Below are 13,661 nucleotides of genomic sequence, written 5' to 3' on the forward strand. Positions count from 1 at the left end.
ACACAGAGCAAACAAGAAGAGATCACCAATAATTTTAAAAAAATCTTGTAAACCTTCTAAATTCTTACCATGGGCTTGTTCATTAGTTTTCCTTTCATAGTCCTCCACGGGGAGTTGGGTGTGGAATATAGATGTAGCCAGGAGTTCTTCAGCTGATTGAACTGAAAAAGAAGAATCACATGATCATAGTCACAAAGAATTAATAAATTATAAATTTTATACTGACGTGTTTTACTTCAGATTATTTTTTTCTTTTGTATTCAAAACAACTTTGAAACCCTGTTGGTGACGTTGCCCCACAAAGGGGAGTAAACCACAATCAGGGAAAGACCTCAAACAGTGCATCCTGAAGACCTACTTCTTGAATGGCCAAATGGTGTTTATGGAGCTCACAGCTGTAAAAGCCTTTTGAACCACTTCTTAATGCTCCTGATAATCATAAACCATAAAAATAAAACTTAATAAAATTATACACTTACTCTACACAGTAGAAAATGAAGTGAGATAATTATTGATAAACCAATCACTTCTACACAATTATTTTTGCTTTAAATATGCTTTATTAATCCGATCAAATAATTGGAACCACACTACTAACACCAATTAGTCCTACAAAGTGCATATGACACTGATTTCATTGACGTAGCTAAAGGTCAAATGTATCTACATCCATTGTACAGAGAAAATAACTGAACAGGACATGGATACTAAACAGCACAACCTAACCATGATCACTCTTTATAATCCTTACAACTACTGATCCTTTCCACAAGCTGTAATTGTATAGATCCAATCAATCACATTTCAACAAAAAATCAAAAATTCCAAAGTATTTGAAATAAAGCAAATATTCATCACAAATTGCATGTACTGTATGCAAACAAGTGCATTGTTGTCAAACATAAATACTAAATATGGATCATAAACATTGGCAGAGATCTATTGAACTAAGTGGTCTTTTGCTCAAATATCAAATTTAATATTAATTTGATAAAATATATTTAGCAGTCTTTGCCAACCTTTAAATATGTAGCTTAATTGCAGATCAGATCATACCAATAAAATTACATAAGCAAAAATCCTTTAGTCTACAGCTTCTGTAAAAGTTTCTCACCCATCCTATTTTATATCCTAATAAAAACAATTGCTTTATCAACACGGACTTTTTTGGAGATTGAGAGCAGAACTAAATCTACGAACTCCAACTCTTCAGCTTCCTCTGCCAATCCCTCCCTTTTTGATATGAACTGCCTGCTGCAGATGCACTCTTGCTTGTCAGTAATCAAGTCACATCCATTAAAGAACCTGCTCCCAGGGTCTCTCCAAATCAGAATCACCAGAAAGAATAGTGTAGATTGAAGGCACATTTACATTAGTGCCTCCATATTTTCCACTGTCTGACTCCATTTGCAATGCCATTCACTTTTTTGGCTTCCACTCAGTGCCAGCTATGCAACAGAACATCTGTTTCTCATGTCAGATTGGTTCCCCAAATAGTGTTGAGTTTAGTGTTACCTTCCTTAGTCTTGACCCATCTGAAAAGAACTGACCAAGCACCCTTCAACACTCCAGTCAAAAAAAGTAATAATATCTGGACAAAATACTAAAACAACAGATAAAAAGCAAAATAGCAACAAAAAATTCTGGAGTTAAAAATAAACGGAAAAAGTGGAAACAAAAATCAGAAATTAGAAACAAGGAAACACTATGTGCCAAAGCAAGTTCAAAATGAGGATGGACAGAGAAGTCCACTAGGTCAACAGCCAGAGATCAGAAGGTATAAACAGATTCGTGGTCAAATAGTGTATATAAAATTTGATTTTAATCGGGTAGAAAGAAAAATTTTAAGCCAAAATTTCTGAATGCAAGTCACCTAGGCCATTTGACACTCTTCCATCAATGCTGTAGAGAAGGAATTATCTAATAAAATCGTTGCAGAAGGAAATACAAAGCTGACAGCAATACAAAAAGAAAGGAATTGGGGTCAATCTTAAAGTCCAAGTTTTGAAATTTATGTACAGGGAGCTTAGGATGATCTTTGTCAACCAAGTTTTACAGGGTTATCTATGCACACTGGATGATCTGATGAATTGCAAGATAAAGAGGTGTATAATTCAATACACAACAGATTATTATAAAGCAAAGTAGTCCATTTACTCAGTAAGTATAATATTTTTAAAGAATTAAAAAATGTAACACAAAAAAACATCATTCAGGATAGAAGCCCATCCTGCCTGTGACATCCTGAGCTAGCTCTCAGTACATTTTACCATTCCTTCTTCAAATCCAGGCAAGTTCCCTGCTGAATATTATTATCAAATCTGCCACCACCACTCTACAAGGCCACTTATTGTGAATCTTAGTGTCGAAAAACAGAACCATTCATACAAGTCCATTGTATCAATACATTAACAACTCTGAAGCTTTTACACGCTCTCCATTCTCATTGTTTTACCTTATTCTACCTCAATACAATGTGTAATCATTTGATCTATATGAACAGTATGCAAGACAAGCCTTTCACTGTATCTCAGTACATATGACAATAATAAACCAATAACTCACTAAAATAATTTCCTTATTCCCTATTTGACCTCACCACTTGTTTCTTTTTATCAATAATTTTAATTCTGTGTCCTTAGAATTACTAACCTTCCTACCAATAAGCAAAATTTTCTCTCTAGAAATTCCATTAAAACTCCTTGAAGGAGAATTTAATAAAGTACTTACCTTTACAGTTCTAGGAACAATCCCAGCTTCTCTATTCTCTCCAGATAACCAAGACCACTCAGCCTGGATATCAGTCCTGTAAATCTCTTTACTTCCCTCTTAAGGTATTGATGTTGTGTCTACAACTAGATGCATTACTTTGGCCTTGATATTCCTTGTTTTTGTCATAAAGCAAAAACCACAGGTGTTATTTAATTTCCTAAACTAAAAATGCTGGAAAAGTTCAAGTCCTTTTTTTTGTTTTATCTTGCTTGCTTGTCAAAGTTGCTCCCTGTCGGGGCACAAATGTTAATAATCAACATTTAAGGACCACCATGGAATTATAATCAGCAATTTGAAAATAAGATGTGGAAATTTTCATCAAAAAATAATTGTTTTAAGATATTTGACAAAATCGATTAGAACAAATTTGTCCAGTTATAAATTCTTCATCCTGGTAAACAGGTAAATCAGTTTATTACTGTTACATGTACAGTACCAAAATACAGTGAAAAACATGTCTTGCATACTATTCTTGCTGATCTATTCGTTAGGAGTGTAGAGATAACTTTGGTTATGATTACAGTATTGATGATGGAGCTATAATCAATAAACAGTCATCTAACACAAGTGTCTTTACTGCACAAATGGCCCAGAGATGAGTGTAGTGCCAGGGAAATGGCATCTGTGTAGACCTTAATTGTATGTCTAAATCTAAACAAAAAATTACCACTGAATCACATTCCCAATAACCTCTGCTTTTATGGAGTCATAGAATCATAGTTAGAGATTACTACAGCACAGAAACAGGCCCCTTCACTTATCTAGTCCACACCAAACTATTGATCAGCCTAGTCCTATCAATCTTCACCTGAACCATAGCTCTACATACCACTCCCATCCATGTTCAAAGTAAATTTAATATCAACATATAGATATGTCACCACATACAACCCAGAGACTCATTTTCTTCTGGGACATACTCTCAAAAACCATAATGTATAAATAGAAACATAGAAACATAGAAAATAGGTGCAGGAGTAGGCCATTCAGCCCTTCGAGCCTGCATCACCATTCAGTATGATCATGGCTGATCATCCAACTCAAAACCCTGTACCTGCTTTCTCTCCATATCCCCTGATCCCTTTAGCCACAAGGGCCATATCGAACTTCTTCTTAAATATAGCCAATGAACTGGCCTCAACTGTTTCCTGTGGCAGAGAATTCCACAGATTCACCACTCTCTGTGTGAAGAAGTTTTTCCTCATCTCAGTCCTAAAAGGCTTCCCCTTTGTCCTTAAACTGTGACCCCTCGTTATGGACTTCCCCAACATCAGAAACAATCTTCCTGCAACTAGCCTGTCCAATCCCTTTAGAATTTTATACATTTCAATAAGATCCCCCCTCAATCTTCTAAATTCCAGTGGGTATAAGCCTAGTCGATCCAGTCTTTCTTCATATGAAAGTCCTGCCATCCCAGGAATCAATCTGGTGAACCTTCTTTGTACTCCCTCTATGGCAAGAATGTCTTTCCTCAGATTAGGGGACCAAAACTGCACACAATACTCCAGGTGTGGTCTCACCAAGGCCTTGTACAACCGCAGTAGAACCTCCCTGCTCCTGTACTCAAATCCTTTTGCTATGAATGCCAATATACCATTTGCCTTTTTCACCGCCTGCTGTACCTGCATGCCCACCTTCAATGACTGGTGTACAATGACACCCAGGTCTCGTTGCACCTCCCCTTTTCCTAATTGGCCACCATTCAGATAATAATCTGTTTTCCTGTTCTTGCAACCAAAGTGGATAACCTCACATTTATCCACATTAAATTGCATCTGCCATGAATTTGCCCACTCACCTAACCTATCCAAGTCACCCTGCATCCTCTTAGCATCCTCCTCAGAGCTAATACCGCCGCCCAGCTTCGTGTCAACCGCAAACTTGGAGATGCTGCATTTAATTCCCTCGTCTAAATCATTAATATATATTGTAAACAACTAAGGTCCCAGCACTGAGCCTTGAGGTACCCCACTAGTCACTGCCTGCCATTCTGAAATGGTCCCGTTTACTCCCACTCTTTGCTTCCTGTCTGCCAACCAATTCTCTATCCACATCAATACCATACCCCCAATACCGTGTGCTTTAAGTTTGCACACTAATCTCCTGTGTGGGACCTTGTCAAAAGCCTTTTGAAAATCTAAATATACCACATCCACTGGCTCTCCCCTATCCACTCTACTAGTTACATCTTCAGAAAATTCTATAAGATTCGTCAGACATGATTTTCCTTTCACAAATCCATGCTGACTTTGTCCGATGATTTCACCTCTTTCCAAATGTGCTGTTATCACATCTTTGATAACCGACTCTAGCATTTTCCCCACCACCGATGTCAGACTATAATTCCCAGGTTTTTCTCTCCCTCCTTTTTTAAAAAGTGGGGTTACATTAGCCACTCTCCAATCCTCAAGAACTAATCCAGAATCTAAGGAGTTTTGAAAAATTATCACTAATGCATCCACTATTTCTTGGGCTACTTCCTTAAGCACTCTGGGATGCAGACCATCTGACCCTGGGGATTTATCTGCCTTTAATCCCTTCAATTTACCTAACACCACTTCCCTACTAACATGTATTTCCCTCAGTTCCTCCATCTCACTAGACCCTCAGTCCCCTTCTATTTCTGGAAGATTATTTATGTCCTCCTTAGTGAAGACAGAACCAAAGTAGTTATTCAACTGGTCTGCCATGTCCTTGTTCCCTATGATCAATTCACCTGTTTCTGACTGTTAGGGACCTACATTTGTCTTGACCAATCTTTTTCTTTTCCCATATCTATAAAAGCTTTTACAGTCAGTTTTTATATTCCCTGCCAGCTTTCTCTCATGATCTTTTTTCCCTTTCCTAATTAAGCCCTTTGTCCTCTTCTGCTGGTCTCTGAATTTCTCCCAGTCCTCAGGTGTGCTGCTTTTTTTTTGCTAATTTATATGTTTCTTCTTTGGACTTGATACTATCCCTAATTTCCCTTGTCAGCCACAGGTGCACTAACTTCCCTGGTTTATTCTTTTGCCAAACTGGGATGAACAATTGTTGTAGTTCATCCATGCGATCTTTAAATGCTTGCCATTGCATATCCACCGTCAACCCTTTAAGTATCATTTGCCAGTCTATCTTAGCTAATTCACGTCTCATACCTTCAAAGTTACCCTTCTTTAAGTTCAGAACCCAAATAGAAGATCCCACCCAACAGGGTGAACAAACAACCAATATGCAAAAGAAGATAAACTAGGAAAATACAAAAGAAAAATAATAATAATAATAAATAAGCAGTAAATATCAAGAACATGAGGTGAAGAGTCAGTCCCTTAAGGTGAGACCATAAGTTGAGGGAACAACTCAGTGATGGCATGAGTGAAGTTGGGTGAAGTTATCCTCCCAGTTCAAGAGCCTGATGGTTGAGGAGTAATAACTGTTCCTGAATCTGGTGGTGAGAGTCCTGAGGCTCCGGTACCTTTTTGCTAATGGCAGCAGCGAGAAGAGAGCATGATCTAAGTGATGGGATCCCTGATGATCAATGCTGCTTTCCTGTGACAGCACTCCATGTAGATGTGCTCAGTGGCGCGGAGGGCTTTACCCATGATGTACCTATTTAACTTGCTCTTAAATGTTGAAATTGAACCTGCAAATCCAACACTTCAGCAGGCAGCTTGTTCCACACTCTCATCACTCTCTGAGTGAACAAATTCCTCCTTATGTCCCCCTTAAACATTTCACCTTTCAGCCTTAACCCATCACCTCTAGGTTTAGTCCCAGCCAAACATAGTGGAAAAAGTCTGCTTGCTGTACTATATTTAATATTCTAGTAACATTTGAGTAATATTGTAAATATATTTTTGTTTACATAATTCATTATGGGCTTATGCACAGTACTGTGCAAAAATCCTGGCCACATATATAGAGCTAAGGTGCCTAAGACTTTTGCACAGTACTGAATTTGTAAACGTGGAGCGGAGAGCGAGTTTGTAAATCTGGTGGGAGCCAAGGATGTTGGAAATGCTGAGGGCGGAGTGCTGCAGGAGATGTGTGGGACATGTGGCAGTGAATGAGTACCAAGGCTGTGGTGTACATGACTGCAGGCACACCCAGTCCTGAGACACAAAGCAAGGTCATTTGACTCCAAGCAATTATTTTATTACAGAATGTCTCTGGTGCTTCCTGCTCTCTTTCCTCTCCTTTCTCTGTTCAAAGCCATGATTCTCCTTGCCCTGTTTCCTTCCTTCTCTCACTCCACAATCGAGACCCATATCAGACTCGGGTTTATCATCACTCACATAGGTCAAGAATTTGAGGTTTTTTGCAACAGCAATACAGTACATTACAAAAAATTACTACAGTACTGTTCAAAAGTCTTAGGCACCCTAGTTACATATATGTGCCTAAGACTTTTGCACCATACTGTAAGAAGTATGTGAATAGCATATGACATTATGCCACCACTGAATGAGGGGGGAGAAAAACAAAGTACACAAGTATCTGGCTCCTGTGTTTTTTCTTTCAATTATGCTCTGGAGTTACCAAAACATAACAGTAGCAATGAATAAGTTTCAAATGAACCCGAGACAAATACCGATTTTTTGAAGCATAGCATGGTGTTCTTTGGAAGGGAAGAGAGACAGTCAAGATTTTAAACAGTCAGAAAATGGACAAAATTAACAAGCAATGAGTATGGCCATGGGTTCATAAGCAATGAGTAATGGGTGATAATAATAAATTTTAAAAAGCAGAAACACCTGGATACATCGGAAAGACAGATGCATTCAATTGCACAACAGATAGCTAGATAATATATACTGAAAGACTTTTGAGGTATCTTGAAACAAATGAAATAGCTAATGATAAACGAGTGCCAGTGTTGCTGAGTGCAATGGGTAATAAAGCATGCCGTTTGTTTTAAGTTTAACTGCTCCAACCAAAGCAGCCAAAATATGCTTTTCTGATATTGTGAACAAAATGAAAGAACATTTAGAACTGAAACCATTGTTGACTGTAGAGCACTTTATGTTTCATAAGCGGAATCAAAAGGAAAGGTGTCAATTTCAGCTTACCTGGCTGAATTGACCAAGCATTGTCATTTTAATGATAAGTTTAGTAATGCACTGAGAGATTGTTTAGTTGGTGGTATCTTACAAGAAAGCATTCAAAAATGGCTCCTAATTGAAGCACAACCCATATTTAAAAGAACAGTTGAAATTAGAGTAGCAATAGAAATTACAGACATATAATTGAGTTGAAGTCAATTGAAGTGAAAGTGAGTGTGAGTAAAATTGTAACATCTAAACAGAAACCTGCCTTGTTGAACAAACTTATTACCATTGTGGCAGGGGATCACATACACTAGACCAAAGCAGGTTTAAAGGTAAAAATTGCAGAAAATGCAACAAAGTAGGATACATACAAACAGCATGCCAGACAGACAAAAACAATTGGACTGCACAAGGAAGAGAAAAAGATTAAAAAGTCAATTAGCAGTTTCAAAAAGAGCACTAATCTGCATGCTATTGATGAAAAATCTGAAAATGCTCAGAGTGACACAGAACTAGGTAGCCTTGCGATTTACATAGTGAAAACTAACAAGAGATAAGTAACATGGCATATAATAGAAGAGAACAGAAAATTAAAATGAATTGGACACTGGCTGGGCTGTTTCAGTCATTCCACAAAATGAGTTTGAACAACATTTCAAAGATACTGAACTGAAGCCTGCAAATATCAAACCAAGAACTTATACTGTACAAAAGATAACTCTGGTGGAAATGACATTCGTAACAATGAAATACATTGGGCCTGTATGTGGTAAAAACAGGAGGGCCAGCATTGTGGGTCTGTGATTGGCTGAGTCAACTATAACTTAATTGGAGATCCATCCACAATTTGCATGCCTGCCATATCCCTTGGAATAGAGACAACTGAAAACAAATTAAGAAAGGTTCTGGATGATGCCACAGAAGTGTCCAAGGATGGCATTGCAAAACTCATACATATCAAGGGCAAAATAGTGTTAAATGACAATGCCACTCCCAAGTTTAACATCCAGTTCCTTAAACCATTCATGATAAAGTACCCAGTGAGCTAGATTGCATGGAGGCTGAAGGAATTCTTTCCAAGGTTGAGTGAAGTACATAGGCAACGCCAGATGTCCCAGTAGTTAAGAGGGATGGGTCTGTGAGAACCTGTGGTGATTTTAAGAACACCATAAACCCAGTACTGAAAGTAGATCAATATCGTCATGGTAATGGAAGAAGAGTCCAAAGAGTTTCTCACTATTGACACTTACAAAGGGCTTTCATGTTATAATTGGCGAGCATTGGAGTAGCATCTGCACCTGCACTCCAGCAGAAAGCTATGGACCAGGTGTTGCAATGCTACCAAAGCACTCGATGTTACCTGAATGACATAAGTGTTACCCATGAGGATGACAAAGATCATCTCCAAAATCTCAAGACAGTGTTAAAAAGATTAGGTGCTCCGAGCATAGCACAAGTGTGGATTCTTTAAAACAAGCAGCACTTACAGTAGTCACATCATTGATGCACAAGCATTACATAAATGTGCTAAGAAAATTCAAGAAGTATTGAATGCCGGAAGGTGAAAGGATGTGTCACAGTTGCGATCCTTTTCTATAATTTGTCAATTACAATAATAGTCTCTTGCCAAACCTGGCTGCTCTGCTCCACCCCTTGAGCTCACTTTTATAAAGAGGGGAGAAATGGGAATGTTCAAAGCAGTGTGAGCTGGCTTTCCAAAAGGGAAAGGAAATGGTGACATCAGATATCATATTCACACATTATGATCCACATCATCTAGTAAAGTTTGCCTGTGATGTCTCACCCTATGGTACTGTTGCAGTCATATCTTTAGCTTTTACATCACATTCCTTCACTGCTGCAGAGAAAAATTATGCACAGAATGATAGAGAGGCTTTGAGTCTAGTTTGTGTTCCACTAACAGCAGCAGCAGGAATGCAGAGATGGACTCTATTTCTCAGAGGTCACTTTTACAAGATTGAATTCAAGAGGACAATTAATCATGGAAATGCTGATGGATTGTCCCATTTAAAAGGGAATACCTGAAAATTTTTCAAAAGAGGCAAATAGAAAGTCTCCCAATTGTGGCAGATAGGATCCAAAGGGAAACCACAGAAGACCCCATACTGTCTCAAGTCTACATGGCCACACAAAATGGTTGGAACGTGCAGCAGATACAGTTATAGAAACATAGAAAACCTCCAGCACAATACAGGCCTTTCGACCCACAAAGCTATGCCAAGCATGTCCCTACCTTAGAACTACCTAGGCTTTACCCATAGCCCTCTATTTTTCTAAGCTCCATGTACCTATCCAGGAGCCTCTTAAAAGACCCTATCATTTCTGCCTCCACCACTGCTGCCGGCAGCCCTTTCCATGCACTCACCACTCTCTGCATAAAAAACTTACCCCAGACATCTCCTCTGTACCTACTTCCAAGCACCTTAAAACTCTGCCCTCTCATGCTAGCCATTTCAACCCTGGGAAAAAAGCCTCTGACTATCCACACAATCAATGCCTCTCAATATCTTGTACATCTCTATCAGGTCACCTCTCATCCTCCGTCACTCCAAGGAGAAAAGGCCAAGTTCACTCAACCTGTTCTTATAAGGCATGTTCCCCAATCCAGGCAACATCCTTGTAAATCTCCTCTGCACCCTTTCAATAGTTTCCACATCCTTCCTGTAGTGAGGCGACCAGAACTGAGCATAGTACTCCAAGTGGGGTCTGAGCAGGGTCCTATACAGCTGCAACATTACCTCTCGGCTCTTAAACTCAATCCCACGATTGAGATCCCCCATTTTTACCAGTACTGGGATGAATTGCCTTTGACAGGGTTGCCTTATGTGGGGATTAACAGTTGTTATACCATCCAACCTGAGAACTAAAGTGTTGGAGGAGCTACATACTGGTCATCTAGGCGTGGTTAAAATGAAGGCGCTGGTTGACAGCTGTGTCTGGTGGCTTGCAATAGATCAGCAGATCAAGCAGCTTGCCATACACCATCAGGATGCCAATGCTACCAGGAGATGCCAAAAGCAGCACCTCTCCATCCCATTAAATGACCTGCATTGCCCTGGCAGAGTATTCATGTGGATTTTGCCAACATGGTCACAAATTTCTTAGTAGTGGTGGATACAGCTACAAAGTAGGCAGGAGAGTTCTCAATAGCCTCCACTACAATTGCACACTGCTGACGTGTTGAGAAGCTTCTTCTCAAGGACTAGTGTTCCACATACTTAGGTCAGTGACCAGGAACCACAGTTTGGTACAGAACAGTATCTGTCATTTAGGAGAATAAACAGAATAAGACACATTATATTTGTACTGTACAACCCAGCTACAAATGGCTGGCAGAAATGTTTGTCCAGGGTCTAAAGAACGTAGTGCGAGTAATTTCAGCAGAATACACGACACTGAATCAGAAGTATGCCAATTTCCTCTTTGCATATTGCAACGTAACACTCCGTAACAAACATCTCATTGCCTATGCTGTTCCTTGGCCATCCCTTGCGCTCACACTTGGATCTCCTCAAACCCAATCTCAGAAGGAGTTTGCAGGACAAACAGCAGATACAAATTGAGGGCTCCTCAAGCAAGGAGCTTTGATATTTCACACCTGGACAAGCAGTCCTGGTTGGACTACAGAGATTATCAAAAGTGGGTACTTGGAAAGATTAAGGATAGAACGGGACCTCTCTCCTACACAGTGGAGATTGCACCTGAGATGACACATCAACCAGTTGAGGAGAGCAGTCAACCATTAGAGAAGGAATTGTGAGAGTTGTCAGAACAGCTTTCTGCAGTCCCCGAGTCAACTCCGACAAACACCACTGAGGAAGCCCCAGAACCCGAGGTTGTTTCACAGCAACAAATCTCATCTGCCAAGCAGAGTGACCCTCCACCCCTTGTCAGGAAAGATGTTACCCACTAGGGTAAAAAATCCTCCACAGAACTTAAATCTTTAGACCTGAATGGAACAATTTAAAATTTACTATGCTGTGGATGTCTATATAGCAGCTGTATTATATAGTATACATATTTGAGTTAAGATGTAATCTATATTGAGGTGGAGTTTACAGCTAAGCAGTGTATTTAATATTTGATTAATATTGGAAATATATTGTTTGATTCAGTATTCTTTGCTTGTTTACATAATTCATATGGTTATATGTAAGAAGTACACGAATAGCATATGTCATTATGCCACCATGTCATAGGTGAGTGTCTGCCTAAATATAAAGGGGGGAAAAAACTCTGTAGACAAGTATCCTGGCTCCTATATTTTTCCTTTCCATTAGTGTCTGTAGTTACAAAACATAACACTTGCACTCTTCCACTCTGGGGAATGAAGTCCTCACCTCTTCAACCTTTCCCTTTAACTAAGGTCCTGGCAATATCCTTCTAAATTTTCTCTACACTGTAGGTAGGTGACCTGAAATGCACACAATACTCCAAATTAGGCCTCAGCAACATCTTACACAAGTTCAACATTAAATCCCAACTCCTGTACTCAGTACATTGATTTATGGAGGCCAATAAGGCAAAAGCTTGCTTTATGACCCTGTTTACTCATGACGCCTCTTTCAAGGAATTATGGATTCGTATACCCAGATCTCTCTGTTCTACTGCACTCCATGGTGCCCCACTGCTCACTGTGCAAGTTCTACCCTGGTTTGTTCTCCGGAAGTGTAACACCCCACACTTGTTTTCATTAAAATCCACCTTCCATTTTTCAGCTGATCCAAATCCTGCTGAAAGATTTGATAACCTTCCTTGCTGTCCACTACGTCACCTATCTTGGTGTCCATCTGCAGAACTGCTGATTCAATTTACTACATTGTCATCCAGATTGTAGATATAGATCACAAACAACAACGAACACAGCACCAATCCCTATTGCACACTACTAGTCACAGACCTCCAGTTAGAGCATATATGTCAAACTCAAGGCCCGCGGGCCAAATCCGGCCCGCGGTGGAATTATCTTTGGCCCGCGAGATAATATCTAATTACTATTAAAGCTGGCCCCAGTAATCGAAGCGACTATGGCGTATGATATGGCTAATGCTGAGTTTATTCAGGTACCAGGTTTTCAGGGTTTTTAGTGTTTATTCGGCAGTCTTGCTCGGCAGTCTTCTTCATAAGAAACGGAATTTGTAAAGTGAAACACTTTGTAGTTATAGCAGAGACTGAGACACATGAGAGCAGGCTGAAAAAATGGAGGCAACGAAAGCTGCGTTCGCACGCGTCCGACTGATCCGGCCCACATGAAGCTGCATTTTGCTCAATCCGGCCCGTGACCTAAAATGAGTTTGACACCCCTGAGTTAGAGAGACAACCAACTACTACCACTCTCCGGATTCTCCCACGAAAAATGTCTAATCCAATTTCCTACTTCATCCTGAATGCCAAGCAACTAAACCTTCTTGACCAATTTTTATGTCAGAATATGTGCAGTTAGGTTTTATCGCTTCAATTATTTAATTAGTTTTGTAGCATTTTGTATAATTAACCAGCCTTCATATTTCTTTTGACTCACCATTTCCACCTGGTGTCAGAGCTAGGAATCTCATCGTATTTTCTGTCACCTCAGGGCACTCAACCATTCCTTCAGGTTTTGCATTCTGAAACGAAGAAAATTATTAATTCTCAACTGCAAACGTCTTCCAATTTTCACATACAAATTTACTATGATATTGCAGTATGAGTTCAAATATAAATTATTTATATTTAATTACTTTTACGGATCATAGTTGTTTTTCATAACAATTTGTGATCATAGTTGATTAAAATAATATTGCATCATTAAACACATTTCAAAAGCAATAAATTACAAAGACTACAGTTGTCTCTAATATTATT

General features: G+C 39.2%; 1 protein-coding gene across 3 annotated transcripts in view; it reads right to left on the reverse strand.

Moving 5' to 3' along the window:
• Nucleotides 1–13,661, reverse strand: part of fsip1 (fibrous sheath interacting protein 1) — a 418,000-nt gene that overhangs the window by 369,361 nt on the left and 34,978 nt on the right. For all 3 annotated transcript variants that reach the window (XM_073040145.1, XM_073040147.1, XM_073040146.1), the window contains exons 6-7: nt 13,339–13,423; nt 69–161 (exon numbers count right to left, since the gene is read on the reverse strand). In XM_073040145.1, the coding sequence (XP_072896246.1) occupies nt 69–161; nt 13,339–13,423 (178 nt within the window). The remainder of the gene's footprint in view (nt 1–68; nt 162–13,338; nt 13,424–13,661) is intronic.

Source organism: Hemitrygon akajei, chromosome 3 (assembly GCF_048418815.1).
Source record: "Hemitrygon akajei chromosome 3, sHemAka1.3, whole genome shotgun sequence".
Classification (NCBI taxonomy): Eukaryota; Metazoa; Chordata; class Chondrichthyes; order Myliobatiformes; family Dasyatidae; genus Hemitrygon; species Hemitrygon akajei.